The sequence below is a fragment of the Sciurus carolinensis genome, chromosome 5 (genome assembly GCF_902686445.1).
Source record: "Sciurus carolinensis chromosome 5, mSciCar1.2, whole genome shotgun sequence".
In the NCBI taxonomy this organism is placed as follows: domain Eukaryota; kingdom Metazoa; phylum Chordata; class Mammalia; order Rodentia; family Sciuridae; genus Sciurus; species Sciurus carolinensis.
In genome coordinates, this window is record NC_062217.1 from 107004674 (window position 1) to 107021727 (window position 17054).

General features: G+C 30.5%; 1 protein-coding gene across 1 annotated transcript in view; it reads right to left on the reverse strand.

Moving 5' to 3' along the window:
• Pcdh15 (protocadherin related 15) overlaps nt 1-17054 on the reverse strand; it is a 942952-nt gene that overhangs the window by 511181 nt on the left and 414717 nt on the right. The window contains 2 exon segments of the mRNA XM_047552806.1: nt 5527-5682; nt 16088-16248. Coding sequence (XP_047408762.1) covers nt 5527-5682; nt 16088-16248 — 317 coding nt within the window.

A 17054-nucleotide genomic window follows, 5' to 3' on the forward strand; every position in this document is an offset into this window, starting at 1 on the left:
TTTGAAAAATTGAATTAGTAGCAATGTAATTTTAATGATGAATGCTATTGTGGCATACAGTTATCCTAAAAAAAGATGGCAGTAGAAATAAAAATAAAATTTAATAAATAATTTCATTAGAAATAAATGCTTCATTATTAATAATATTCAGGTATATTTTACTTTGAGTATTAATATGTGGGGAAGCATAGTGTGTGAAAGTGTAAACTGCTGGATAGCAGATGAAATTTTTTGTTACCATTCAATAACAGGGTGTCTCACTTTGCATTCTCTGTATACTTTAATTTTCAATAATTTATCCTAAAAACATGTTTGTAGAGGAAATTAAGGTTAGTATAAACTAACCAATTTTCCGTGACCATAAGAAATGGTCATCCTAAAATCAGAACCTAGGTCACAAGGGTTGAAAGGTTATTCTCTTTCCTTGTAAACACTACCTAGTGTGTGGCTAGTTTACTAATCGTTGAATCAAGATGAAATTTATACCAAGTCAACAAGTACAACTTTCTTTGAAATTAGCACTAATATGTACTCATATAATTGATCTTACTTAGTTAGTCTTTCAGAAACCATTATTTTAGGACATGGGGGAAGAAACACAACTTTTTTTAATTTCATGGAATTTTCTCCATGTATCTTAGTTCTATCATTCTCTTACCTGATATGTTTATACAACATGGTGATAAGGCTTTTGGCTTTAAAATGAGTCTACAATGATTTCTGATTTAGATTAGCAATGAAATCTTAAGCAAGTTGATTAATTCTTCCCTATACCTACACTTTCTCATGTGTAGTATGAAAACAATAAACACACATAGTTTAAGTATATTTTTAAGTTATGCATATGTTTTAAATGAGCTATTTCAGAAAAAAAATCAACTAGACTTTGCCACACAATGCCCTTAAATAGTGGTAATTACTGTAATTAGTCTGTCTTTATTTCATCTAACTTTAGGACAGATCATGCCATTAAACTGACAAGAACATTTATATAACAATCTTACTATAAACATATTTTGGACAAGAAAAAATGAAAAACTGGTCTGGTTGTAGTCCAGTTCTTATGATTATATCTAATCATAAAAGGAGTATGAAAATAAATATGAAAATTATTATAAATTAAGAGTTTGCAACATAACTGTAATGTCAGTATTTACTAAGCAATTTGATTGTTCCTGAAACCCAAGTTTACTTCAACTGCTAATAGTCACCTTCCTAAATTGTAAATGACATTTTAAATTTAGATTTATGAAGCATTCTTTAAAGTTTCATGTTGTTAAGATCTAAAAGAAATAGAACTTGATCAAACACAAATTTATAAAACTGATGGAGAAGCTATTGGGACCATTTGTATTGAGTTTCATAAAGCTGTGCGTGTAGGAAAATTTCATAGAGAAAACCAAACAAAAGGGACATTTGGTCAAAGGAGACTCATTTTATGTTGCTTAATCAATATGAACTTAGTTTTCCTGGGACATGAAAAGTAGGATAAAAATTCTCAAGTGGTATAGTTGTTCTATCACAAATAAATACATCATTTCCCCCTAGAGTTACGTAAAAGTACTATAATTCAAATAGTTCACATTTACCAAGTATTAAAAAAAGTTTCTGTAGTCATCATAATTGTTTTGAACTATGTATTACAATGATCCAGAAAGCATTTATATGTTTCTTTAATATGAACTTCATTCAGAATTTAACTCAAAACACACTTATTTTCTCTCTTACTCTTTCTTAGGCAACATCAGAGTGAACAGGAAACCTACTGAATTTGTTGGTCAGTTCTAACTGGGTTTTCAGTAGCATCTTTCAATTTTCCTGTATATAAAATCATGTCATCTGAAAAAAGAAATAATATCTCTTCCTTTCTTATTTAGAGATCCTTTATTTCTTTCTCTTGCCTTATTTTTCTGGCTAAGACTTTCAATTCCATGTTAAGTTTAAGAGTGGTGAAAATGGATATCCTGCTTTTCTTCGTAGTCTTAGAGAAAATGATTTTAGTAGCTCCCCATTGATTACGATGTTAGCTGTAGTTTTGTCATTTACAGTCTCTATTTCATTGAAGTACTTTCCTTACATACCAAATTTCATATGAAATAATGTTAAACAAGTCAATGTTAAGTTTTTATAAATGTTGATTTTTATGTGCTATTTGTCCTGCATTCAAATAACCTCTCTCCTCTTCCTTTAAGGAAGCCCTTCATCATCTCCTGGCTACCATGTAATTTCTCCTCCTTTTAGTTAAACATCTTAAAAGGTGGTAATATTGACTATCTCTATTTCTTCACTTTCAGTATACGTCTTAACTTAATGCAATCTGATATTTACCATTGCTGATTTACCAAACTGGTGCTGGAATTTTTACTTATTTACTTTTTATTATGTAAAAATAATTTTTGTGGGGTGGGATATATCCATTCTTAAAGACATCACTGTCAGGAAAGATTTATCTTCCACAAATGACATCAGAATGATCAGAATTCTACTGTGTAATTTATGCTTCAAAATAGCCAGTCTAATTACTTAATGATACAATAGTCCAAAATTAATTGAGAATCTCCAATTACCCAGAGTGATAAAAATACTTAGAATGTCTTATATCTTTCTCATAAATAAGGAATTATAAACCTTGTCACAATCCTTACTTGACATTTAAATAAAGAACTTAATAATGTTTTGGTGAATTCTTGACACACTAATAGAAGAACATGTTTACAAAGAGTGTAAGAGGGTAGAATTTAATGTGCTTATAGAAGTACTGATTTTGATTATGATATGCTGTAATACCATATAAACCCATAAATGCAAACTCTGATATTTATTTTTAATATCAGGTACATGAAAGTAGTTATGCCAGCTGACTAGGATGCTTATTAATGAGTAGTGAAAGAACGACTGAACAAAGAATTTGAGTTATTCCCAATTTTCTGACCAATTTACTATTTAACAGTCAATTGATGCTATTACTCCACATCTCCATTTACTCATAGTGACTGAAAAGAATGACTAATCAGAACCTTAAGTTTGGAAGCTTCTTTGATAAATCTGTGATAATGACTTTATACCTGTCTTTTTTGTATTTTAATGAAGTGTGAAATATTTTGACACCAACAATCTATCAAACTCGGAATTTTTTTAAATTTGGAACTTTCTAGTCTTTACTGAATTAACTGCATAACTTGTAAAAAGAGAAAATATCTAAAAAGAGAAAATATCATGAAAAATATCTTGCAATTTCACAGAAGGTGAAAGCAATTCATTTAATCTTATTTTACAGGCAACATAGTAGACAGCATTGTAAAAATTCAAGTTAATAAAACTAAGAACTATTACTATGGAAGGACAATTTGACTAAATATAAGATGAGAAAAATTGAATTTTATTTTTTCTTGTGATTGTTTTCAGGTTTAAATTCAGTTTTGAGTTTTGGTCCCTCAAAAAATAGATATGAGGCAGTATGGGGAAAAAAATCTTAGAAGTTATAACTGTTGTAATTAATGGAATAAGCTTACTTTAGATGGCTATAGGGAAATGCATTGCAAGGAAGGTATAGGTTCAACCACATATAAACAGTTTTGGAAAGGAAACAGGGCTTCTCAAAATACAGTCTAAGATAAAATGTTTAACTTGTTCATGGATTTTATCACTCTGTCATTAATCCAGATAGTGTAGAAATTCAGAGGAATTGAAGATCAATAATTATGAAAAGTCAGGGAGGGGTAACTTCTGGAAAATAGATCCTAAACCAAATTTTAAAAGAGGAATGAAACTTGGTGAATTGAAAATAAAGAAGATCTCAATGAACAGTGTGAGCAAAGCCCATTAAATGGAATCATGTGTGGAATGTGAGGAAGTCATTTTGGGTAGCATAAACCATTATATGTGAGAATTTGAAATTAAGACTGCATTGACAAATGGTGATATTAGAAGGCAAGAATTTGAAGGGCTGTCAAAGAGGTGGCCTTTTTCCTGACAATAATGAGAAAGTACACAATTTCTGAAGAATACAGTGACATCATTAGAATGTTATTTGAGAAAGTTATTTTTCAACAAGGTACTAAAAAGGTTGGAGAAGGGAGTGGGAATAATCAAATCACATAGGATGCTTTAAAATTCAAATGAAGCTTTATAAGTTTCTGTAAGAAAAATGAACTATAGTCAAAGATCCAGAAGCAATCAAATGTGCTATAAGAACAGATTTTCCAATGAGATGTTGCCTAATATAGCTCACTTATTAGTTTATATTCAAATGAAGTTAATCCTCAAGCAAACAAAGCAAAATCTAATTTAAAGGCTACACTTCAGCTGCTAAAAAAAAAGAAATTATTTGTATTTGAAATCCAATTTCATGGCAATCAATTATCATCTGTCATTACTGCAGAAACCTATTAAAAGTGTTTTCAAGATATTCAGCATTTACTAACTTGTAGTTTGTTCTGGTCAAGCTACTTAAAATAGGAGTTGTTTATTTTTTAAGTAATATAATTTAGGAAATCCCATCTCATGTGGAACATAATTTCTCTAATTTTGTATGAAGAGAATAATATTGAACTAAAATATATTTAATTAATTTAAAAGGGAAAGAAAAGATTAAAGGCCTAATACTATTTTTAATAATCAAATTACACTGATTTTCTCCTATAAAGAAAGCATGTATTTTGAAAATTAAAATAAAAAACTTAGAGGTAAAAGTGATCTGTTAAAATATGGATTATCATATTAATTCAATTTATTTTTCTATGTGTCTAAAGTACACATAATAAATGACATTAGAGGTACTTTTAAAATATTTACTGGTTTAATGAACTAAACAAAACTTAATAGATTAATTACTGTTTTATGAAAAAATAGTTTAGACAGATTCTTGGCTCATGGATTTTAATTCAAAGGGAAAACAAACAAACAACCCAAACAATAAATAACAATAACAAAAAATCTAATAAAAACAAGAAGATTGCTTTTAAAGGTTTTTGCTAATTTGAGCAACTTTTCCTTATAAGAATTCAGTAGTGATTTATATTTGCATTTTTTTGATATGCCAGAACTTGGTCTTAAAACTGAGCAAGAACCTTCAAATTAATAGAATTTCAGTTATTTTCTTCCAGTTTTTAATTAGTAAAGCTCCCTCAGAGGTACAATTACACCACTGCTATACAATAAGAATCAGTTTGGAGTATAGATTTTCAAAATAGCTTCTAATTATGTTGAACAATAAAGAAAAAAAAAAAAAGAATCAGTAACTCCTGTTTTGCTTCAGTAAGAATGTAGTAGATTTAGACAACAAATTTTCTAAGGTGATCAAAAATGAAAATTTCTTGGGTCAATTGAACTTTTTTTATAGCCATGTGAATCATAGCAGAAGTCACTCATAATACATTTCTTCTAAATACCATTCCTAAAAATGTTTTCTTAGTATTTCTAAACTAGTCTATTATGATAAAGGAATAATTTATTAAAAATAATACATAATATACAGTCAGGTACATATATCAACAAAAATGACACAAAGAGCAGGTAGAAACTAACCTCGTTCACTGTGGCATAGTAGCTTTCGTGTTTGAAGGTAGGTGAGTTGTCATTCCTATCTCTCACCACAATTCGCACTTCATGGTAGATGACGGTGCCTACCTTCTTGTTGATGCACTGGACCTGCACCACAATGGAGTGGATGTTCATTGGTGGCTGTAAAGTAGAAGTTACAGTTTGTGAAAAACCAATTGAAATCAAAGCTTCTCATCATTATCAAAACATGTTCATTCGATACAATTTTTTATACTTGATCATTTTCAAGTTATAGTAATCTAAAAAAGGGGGAATTTTCCTATTATTCAGAAGACTGCAGAGGATGATTATAATAATCTCATTGCTTACTTTCATATCTCAATAGGGCTTCAAGTAATGCTATGCTTCAAGTATTACTGATAATTAAAACCATAAAACGAATGCTGAGATTTGATGTGATGAAACAAATTTTTTCCCTATAAAATTTAAAGAAGCAATGATATAAACTATTTTTAATAAAAAATGCATTAATGAATACATACAGCCTTGAAGAAGAGAGGTTGTATGAATTTAAGTGTTCATGTAAATTTTTACTATAATGTATGCTTTTTACTAATAAATATTAAAATATAGTCAAAAGAAGAAACATCACTCACAACCCAACCAAACTTTCTCACTCTACACCAGTATATGCTTATTTTATTCATATTTTTCTTTTCTAAATATATATCTGTTACACACATCATCATCATCATCTCATGTTTGTTAATAGAGATTTACTCAAGCAGTTTGGTGTAATGCTACTATGAAGTTATGCAATTTTGTAGTACTCCATTATAAGCTTATAGCTTAATTTATGTTATTTTATAATAACAATGAGAAATATCAAACTACTGATTTTTGTCATTATAAATAATATTACGATATTTCAATACATACTATATATAAATATATGTCCCCTTGCCTAATTACTTTTTATGATAAATCCTTTGAAAGGAGAAAGTGGTCATTAAAGTGACCCTTGTTGACTCAGGTCCCATGGCTAAGAGCCTGAAGGGCTGAGATGCACATCTCCCATATTTGAATCCAGAGTCAGAGGCAGAACACTACAAAACACTTGTTTGTGATTGGCAAATATCTTTTAAGCTTACAAAATATTTTCTCTACATACATCAGTTTATCAGGATAACATAACCAGCAGTGGGTTCAATTCCTGGGTACAGAAAAAAAAAAAAAAAAAAGAAAAAAAGAAAGGATAACATATCAGGACCACAACATTTTAAAAACTGTCTCCAGCCTGCTTCCCTCTTTCAACTTCCTCCCCCACTATTTTCTACATTGCATTTCTCTTCCACAAGTTGGAGTATTATATACTTCATATATTTATTTCAGTTTGTGTCTCTTGACTAGAAACGAAGTCTCATGAAACCTTGGGGTTTGTTTTAGGAATAGCTGTCACTTGATCCATTAACACATTGTTCCTAGGACAGATAAGTGGATACCATCAGAGACTACTATTTGGCTTCTCATTCTAATTCCAGAAACTACTAACTGTATGATCCAGGAAAATTGAAAAACCTGTCTGTGTTGAGTTCGTTTAACTCTGAAAATAGGAATATGAGTTACACTAATGTGATAGAACTATATTACATGGGATTGTCCCAGATGAACACATAAATGCATATGATAGATGTAAACTACTCTTGTATATCTAAAAAACCTAAATTTCCATTACCTTTATTTTATCATTTCTTTATGTGAGTACATTCAAATCCCTCTCTTTAACTATCCTGAGATATACAATACGTTATTGTTCAGTAAATTCACCCTGCTGTGCCTTAGAACACCAAAATTCATTCCTTCTATTAAACAATAATATTGTACCCATTGACCAATCTTTCTGTTTCTTTATTTTCCACTAGTCTCCCAAGTCTAGGATAATTTTCATGAGCTGATCACTACTAACTGTATACGTGAATCCAAATATCATATTATACTTCACAAATATGTAAAACCATTATGAGTTTTTAAAAAAAAATTAAAAAGCAAAATCTCCAAAAACAAAAACAAAGAAATATATGAAATATGAGCTAATAATTTTGGAATATAAGATAAATTATTAAATATTTGTACTACACCAAATTAAAAATATACCAGTGACCACTGGGATCCAGGATATGTTCATTAAAAGTATCACATGCCACATTTGTAAATGAGAAAAATGCTATAGAAACCACCTAAATTGAAGAAAAGCAATATTTAATTTCAAGATATTTCATGTCCAGTAACAAAAAGACAGTTTATTTATACATGCTTGAATTTTTATATTTAGAAAGACTATGTAGGAAGATCTCTAGTGAGATTCCACAGAGTTCCCTGTTCTGATATCTACTCATTTCACTTTTAAACACTAAATATAAAGTTATATTGTGTATAAGTTTGTGAATGTCACAAAGTTCAAAATAATATATATGTATGTATATAAATATAATAGCAATGATAAATTTTTACTATACTAATCATAAATTTTCCAATTTGTTATAGAAATAATGCAATCAAATATAATAAATGACTATAAATATCAATATAAACATATAATGAAATTTTGATGTTTAAAAGCTGATTTTTCATGTCAGCACCTTAAAGGGCTGCTGGAACACTAACGTAAATATTATTCATTGCTAATGTCCAGTGCAGAAAAGGTGGCTTGCAACAGGCACCATTTTTTATGTGAATAAGACATAAAGTTTGAACACTGGGAATGTAATATAAATTTGAGAATGATTAAAATAAAAAAAGAGATTTTCCACATAAGTAAATGGTATTATTAAAAAAAAGAACTCTAATAGTTCCTTCATGATAGTTTCAGACAGCAGAAATAAGAAAAATGAATAAAATGTATTCAAAGCATATGCTTTCAATATAAGTAGAGTTTTTTTTTTTTTTTCCTTAATCCAAAGCAGCACAGAATAGAATGGACTAGCAAGCCCCATCATTGAAAATATGGAAGATAGAGGATAAAAGACCATTTAAAAAGACTAGATCTTAAAAGATTTCAGGAAATAATTTGAATTAAATGACCTCTATCTTTACTAACAGTTTAAAAACATTTGCACTAATAGACGTTTTAAAGAAGATTCTGCATATTTTAATCATAAAGTAACAACTGGATAAATGTTTGTGCTGTTAGTCCCTAGCACAACTCTTGGAACACTTTGAAGTAAATTATGTTCTTCTAAACACTTCAGGAGAGAATATAAAACCATTCCATCTCCACTTCTAATTCTACATTGAGTGGTTGCACTGGGACAGAAAGGTCACAATCTTTTCAGAGGATCAAATGCAGTTTGCACTGAGCCCCACTTAGTCTTGCTAAGTATCCATAAATTAGACATAACTAGGTCACCTGGAATTGTTGTCACTCTCAACTTTAGCTCCCTGTGCAACTCTTGGTAGCATAGGATGGAACATAGCAGGCCATAAATCCCAACTACAGTGGATTATACTGAAGTCAAAAATTCCCTGTGGCTAATATATAACACAGTGTAATTTTGCCTGGAAATAGATTCTATTCTGCTGTTAAGGTCATAAATACAGCAACTACAGTTCTTCTAAGATGATTAGTGAGAGTTTAGAGACTCCAAAGTGCTTAGGAATGTGCTAAGGAAATTTTAGTTTGTCTTTCATAAGTGGAAAAATGTCAGTCACCGTAATTTTTATCATCTTAAATTCTCCTTAATTTCTTCACTCATGAAACAAAAGAGGTAAAAAGCTACATATGAATTGTGTTCAGGTAATCATTTTAAAAGATTAGCCATTCAAATATATTTAGGAATGCAAAGTGTTCTCCTAATTTCAAAATGAATGCTTAACATAAAACTCTGAAAGTGTCCTAGCATATTTGTACATCACTGTATGTATGTGTATATGCTTTGATATGTGTATCAGGGATGACATAAGTGGTTGACAGTAGTTATGTTTGAAAAGTAATACTGGTAGGGTGAAGTTAGGGAAGATATTTTCCAAAAACACATATAAATTTTGTAATTTAAAAGAACAAAAGTAGAAAATGTTATGTTTCTCATACAATTACCTAGGATTTAAAATGAAAATGAGATTTTTTTTTTTTGATGTGAACAATGGAGATACTTTTCTACAATCTAAGGTGAATTGTGTTTTTTTTCTAGAAATCACATTACTTGTGAGGCTTAACAATTTGGAAGCTCATTATTTGGAGGAGGATAATTTTTAGCAAACCAATAAGAATTTATTTTGTTTTTCATAAAGCATAGGCAAAATATGTTGAATCCTCATAACAGTTAACAGTTTTTATCATGATTTTTCCTCCTTTGTATTTACTACCTTTACAAAAAGAAAAGTCTTCATTATCTCACATATGGAAGAAAGTAAAAGGAAATAAGACAGTGTTTTCTAAAAATTATTTTTCAAGGAAGAAATTAAAAAGATGATTTTCATAAGATACCTAAAGAAGAAAGTATTGATTAGAGAATATAGTAGGTATGTTCAATATTTGGACAAATCTGTAGTTTTTTCAAAATGAATTCTGTTTGTTTTATTCTTTAATAGTAGGTATTTGTTATGTGCAAAATTCCATATGGGTTGGGATTAGATTAATACGACCTAGCCTTTGGATACTAAAAACCGACCTTATAAAATTGGTATTAAATGAGCATAAAATTTATGTTGAATGTATAATAAAAGACTATAAAATGTTATGGAATATAGACCAAGGAATGAGATATCAGTGTTACTATTAGGAAGTAGGTTTTTGTATAAAGTATCTTTTAAGACATGTCTTGATAGTAGATGACTTTTAACTTACTTTACTAGACAAAGTGATTTCAAAACTTAAGTTAAAAGAAAACAAAAACCTAGATTGTACTTAGGAGACAGCAACTAAATTCTATGTTCCTAGTGTAATCTATATATATTTAAGTAAAAGAATTAATAAAGGCTGAATATGACTTGATTATAGAAAACTCTGAGGGTGAAATAAAACAATTGGCAATGAAAAGTTAGTTCCTGAGAAGGTCAGAACTCTTCATTGGTGTACTGAATCTAGAACAGATTAAATCAAGAATAGTAGTCAAGTTAATAATTAAGAGATTAACCTAAACTCCAAGTGAGAACTGAGGAAGCTTATACTAAAGTTATGCTAAATTAGTAGTAGTTAAATAGTGGTCTGGGTAAACTAGTCAAACTCCTTATGCAGCTACCAGCTTATACTCTCAAAGAGGATGGGTTAAGATATTTGGTATTATCGTGAACATAATTTTTGAATAACCAAATTTTTAAAAATTTTTCACAGAGTTTGATATAACTATTAAAGGACTGTACTGGAATCATATTTTTTTCTTACTATTATTTTAATTTTTGATATTATCTTAATTAGAATTATTTTATGCCCAGTTAATGATTAAATACTATTCACCACAGGAGACAATTTGCATTTTAAAGATTCTTATGTGATTTTCCTTTATTATAAAGACTATTAATTTACACAGTAGACATCATATTTTGGTTGTTGTATCATTCTTGACTATTGATTTTATAGGCTTTTTTTTTTCTAAGAAAAGTAAATTTATTTATCTTTACTGAAGAAATGAAAAGAAAAAACAAAAAAAGGACAATAAGAGCAAGACTTACAGACCAAGGTTGAAAATTCCCAAACAGTTCATATTCATACAATTTCATATGAAGTTTTCTAATCAAATAAAATATTTGAAGTTTGATATTTTATGTCTTAATTTTATCCTCAGAAAGTCTCATGAAACTATTTATCATTTTATTTTTTAACATTTAATGCTAAAATATTTTGGTTTATATTAAATTTGTTTTTAGTTCTATGCAACCATAATTGTGCAAATAATAGATCATTTATGGCCTCAATGACTAAATCATAGAAAACATAATTTGGATGCCTCTCTGGAAAAAAAACAAAAACAAAAACTTCCACTAAGAGTTCCTCAAAGGACAATTTCAACTGAATATGGATCTACCACATGACTTCACCCCACCTTCTTTGGCTATAATTGATTCAAGTCAATAGCTATTTAGCTGGTGTTTCCTTCCCTAACTGAAAAAAAATAAAGAAATGAAATAAAACAATGACCATAGTCTGTAAAATGGATATTCACACATAGAAGTAGAAACTTGAACTCTCTCAATCTACATAAAGGTAAAGGCAAAATGGAACAAAGACCTCAATGTAAACCCCAAAATTAAAACTACCAGAAGAAAACATTGGGAAAACACATCAAACAGTTGGTACATAGGTAACACTTTTTTTGGATAACACTCAAAATGTACAGGAAGCAGAAGCAAAAATAGACAAATGGGATTATATCAAACTAAAAGGTTTTTCTCAGCAAAGGAAACCATCAACAGAGTGAAGAAACAGCCTGCAGAATGGGGCTGTTTTGCAACTAGTCATCTGACAAAGTCGAATAATCAAAATAAAGAACTTAAAGGATTTGATTAAAAACAACACAATTAACATAGGCAAAGGATACAGTTACTTCTAAAAGAAAAATATTCAAATTACCAACAAATTTATGAAAAAAATGCTTAATTTCAATACTTGTCCAGGGATTGCAAGTCAAAACCACAATGACCCAGGTGCAGTGGCACATGCCATAATCCCATCAGCCAGGGAGGCTGAGGCAGGAGGATCTCAGGCACAAAGCCAGCCATGGCATCTTAGAAAAACCCTAAGCAGCTAAGTAAGATCCTATCTCTAAATAAAATATAAAAAGGACAGGGGATGTAGTTCAGTGGTTAAGTGCTCTGGGGTTTAATCCCCAGTACCAAAACACAAAACAAAACAAAAACAATCACATAATGACATATCATTTAACCCCAGTTACACTGGCTTTCATCAAAAAGCCAAAAAGTAACAAGTGCTGATTAGGATGAGAAGAGGGAATCACTTCACTGTTGGTGGGAATATTAATTAGTATAGCACCTAAGAAGAACAATAGTTTCTCAAGAAACTAAAAGTAGATCTACCATATGATCCAACTACACCACTTTTAGGAATATATCAAAAGGAATATATTCTATATATTGAAGAAAAATATGTAACTGATGTTTGTTGTTACACCATTCATAATAGCTAAGATATAGAAGTCAAAATGAGCACATAAACAGATGAATGGAAAGGGAGAATACGGCATATACACGTAATAGAATATTATTCAGCCATACGAAAGCACGAAATCCCATCTGCAGCAAAATGAATGAAAATGAAGAGCATTATGATCAGACAGACAAAGACAAATATGACATGTTCTCCTCAAATGTGGGTGTTAAAATGAAAGTCAATGAGAATGTAAAATAATGATTATGAGAGGCTGGGAAAGGGAGAGGAAGGGGGCATACTGGGAAGCTAGGTGCCAGGTACCCAGGTATAGTTAGAGAAAAGTAATAAGTTATAGTGTTCTGCAGAAGATGAGATGGCTATATTTTGCAATAACCTACTATGTATTTTATGAATAATTGAGAGAGAGACTCTCCAAAGTCTCCTCATAGAAGTAATGATAAGAAGATGGAAAATCAATGAGGGTAAATTATCTTGATATAATCATTACACACTATATAGATGTATCAAAATGTCACATTATGCCCCATATTTGTACAGTTAAAATAACAATTTCAAAACAAAAAGTTCACTTAAAAAATATGTTTATAGTGATCTGGGATGCCGTGAACATCAAAAAGAACTAAAGTCAAATCCAAAATAAGGAAATGACAGAGAATCATAAGTGCAAAAATTTTAAGTATAATCTGGTCTACAGGAAGAAGAATAGAGAATATACACAAAGAGAAAGGCTATCTTTTGTGATCCAAGATCAAGTAGTTTTCTTCTGTCCCTGGTAAACTTCAATCCTCCTGAAAACACACTGACTTCATTTTTATTGTGGTGATATTTTAGTATTCTCCCGACAAACTTGCGTTCATTTGAAGGCATTTTTGAACTTTCCTTATAAGCTAAAAGTCTTTGATTAAAATAATATTTTTAGAAAAGAATCACTGTATGTCAAGGACTCAGTGGAATATTTTCCACTAAAAAATTTCTGGAACAGTTTCAAAATCAGAACTATTAAAGGAACTCAATTTGTGATCATAATATGGATCTATGTCATTGTTCAAAAGGTTAAATCCTGATTTTTGGTTCTGTTTTGCTATTCAGAGCATTTGTATTTTTTATTATGATTCATTACAGTCATAAAATGAACAGTTCAAAGAATACTGGCAAAAAACCCAAAGGATTATATTTCAGGAAAATGCCCTATATTTAAAAATAACTATAAATAATTTGGTATTTATTCATAATAATATAATATATAACTTGTCAATATTTAGCTTTTGAATTAAATAAATTATTTATACTTCAAATTAAAATTTAACACATGTAAATTTATGTATGTAAAATCACATTATTGGTACATTATGCTAACACTGGAGAACACTGTTTATAAATGCACTGTGAACAAAAAGGCACTCACACTTTTTGCAGATGAATTATCTGCTGTTTTTAGTTTTTGTTTTTGTTTTCTTAGAAAGCATTGTGACCTAGGACCACTGAGATAAATAACCAAGAAAGAAACAATTACTTCAACTTGATAAACATAAAGTTAAAACAATAAAGTAAAAACAAACAATAGCTCTTCAAGAAGAGTGAAATTATTTCACATGCTTAAATGATATTATTATTTCACACACTCTAGTAAGTTAGCAGTGTTGATGCCAAAGTGTGTAGATATAATATATCTACAGGAGCAATTAGTCAACAGCGTAAAATTACCCATCCCAGTAATTTAATGAGGGTGAGTTCATCTTCATTTTTTTAAAAAAGTGGACAAGTACACAATGATGCATGTACAAAAAATCTCACTGTGGCATTTTGTAATCACTAAAAACTGCAAACAAACTTGATGTCAAAATAAAAGATTGGTTTAAGAAATACAGCCAGGGTGGTGGATGTGGCTCAGTGGTATAGCATATGCCTATCACATGCAAAGAAGCACTGGGTTCAATCCCCAGCACACACACATAAAATATTCCTGATCTGTCCCTCCACAAAACACTATGCAGCTATTAAAATGTTTATGGAAATATATCTTCATTCACATGGAATTATGTGTATCACTAGTTACATGAAAATCAGGCTGAAAGAATAATTTACAGTACGATCCAATTGTAATTAGTAAGTATTAAATATATATATACATATATATATATGCTTAAAATACATGTAGCAGGATAAATACTAAATGTTATTTTCCCTAGTTGGCAAACATATATTCACACATAGGCTTTTTATTTTCTCATGTGTTTTCCATATGCTTATATTATTTTACAATTGTATAAAATAAAAACTTCCAGTCGCAATTAGATTTAGAATAAAAGTACTGATTTACCTCACTAATTGTCTAGCAGCAGTGGTCTATGCTTTGCACACAACAGATGTGCATTGGGTTAAGTATTTTTCAGAATAAAAGCCCTTGCACTTTGATGAATGATACACTAAGAGGACTGAGACCATAGTAAGGGCAATTCACAAAAATTCACAGATTCAGAGGTAGTAAAGGACATAGTAAACCACACTAAAATAAGGGGCAAATTGAGATTTATTAAAGACTCCACATTTCAGACATGAAAGATTAAGGGATCATCTTCTCCTAAACTGCTGTAGAGTGGGTCATAAACCCAGAGCAATGATGTGAGGTAATTCAGGCTCACTAAGCTGTATACCTGATGTTTAGGTTCCATAAACTGGGAACTTCGTGGGTAGGTATGTTTAGACATACTCCCTGAATTTTCTAGAGCCCTATACATTAATTACTGATTACTATCCACTCACCCTCACTTTCCTTCTCTGCCCATGAGAAAGATGGCTATTCATATGAAAACAAAGTAACATGAGGGAGCTACTTAAATCCACTCAAGTTTTTCATCTTTTTCAAAAAAAGTGAGTCATTGAGCAACTTTGATAGTTTACCTTTCCTAAGAACAAAGTACTTATGTCATGCTGCTAAAGAACTACTGTACTAGGACAGTGCCAGGAAATTTGCTCACTTTCTTTTATTTTTCTTATAGCCACATAAACACATTGCCATATCCTTCTACCAATGCTTAAAACTTGCAAGAACAGTGAAATTTGAGGGCACCCTCCAAACTTCTGTTCTCAAGCCAACAGCTGAGAGACACTCTTAAATTTTGCCATTGTTGGAGAGACATGAATTATAGCCATGCCTGTTCTACTTTGCCAACCATACCACCTCCCTATTATATACACTCTATTCTCTTCTTGTTCAGAAATCTAACAAGCTTCCAGGATATTAAAAGGGAAATTTAATGGTTCTCTCAGACACAGATGTTCCCTTCCTTTCTCATGATTCTTTCAAGAAGTTAATTTTTTTTGTTGAAATATGCAGGAAATAAACTCCAATTACATAAAGAAAATTGAATATTGTATCAACAAACATATGCAGACAGTTAAATGATAATAAAGTTATAACACAGGGACAAAATTTGAAACAAAATAAAACAAAACACTAACATCTCTGTCCAGAACTCTGCCTGTGCTGTTCAGGAAAAGCATTTGTTTAACAGGATCCAACAACACCCAGTAGTCCACGTTGTCCTTTAAAGAGAGTTCTATGGTGGGGTCTGGTCCTCCAGCAGTCCCTTTTATCAGCATGTTGTCCACCAGAATCGTACCTGCAAACCAAAGAAAGTTATTTGAAACCATATTCTATGCATATGCATTCTTTAGCAAAGATTATATTCTTAAACCGCAGCTGTCTTACAAATCTTTATTAAGCAAAAAATATTCAACTGTATATGTAACATAATATAGAAAATTTTCTACTGCTCAAAAGGCAAAAAAAAAATAGTTTCATTATACCATTTATAAATGATTTTGAGGGGAGATGAAGATGGGAGGAAGAGATTTAAACACTTGGTGAGTTTCATCATCTATTTCTTGTTTCCTTTTAACGACATGAATCTCTTCTCTTCCCTGTCCATCACTTCTCACAGGAGTTATCACTGATTTTATCCTGAACAAAAGGAAATGCCTGTAATAACAGAGTATGATACTTCAATTCACTCAGTAAGACTTCTGATATGAAAAGAGATATCGTGAAAATAAGATAGAAGAAGAAAACGGAAGAGATAAAGCAGCAGCAGAGTTTCCTAGGGTGAGAATGGCATCTCTTTCTTTTATCTTAAAGCAAATCCATAAAACATAAATCTTAATGTGAAAGACAAAACTAGTGAGCAGACACACAATGGAAGCCATTCTTCTTTAAGACATGTCTGGGGTACTCGACTAGAACAACAGGCTGTTCCAATGTAACATTTCTATGCTTGTTTCCTATTATATTTTCAGCAGGCTGAATTGTAGACAGTTCTTAAATAAGAGTTGAAAAGAGAGTAAGTCTCTAATCATTCCTACTCTGTTAAAGATTCCAAGCATTTCATAAGTTGAACACAAAAGGCATTGATGCAACTAAAATCTCATC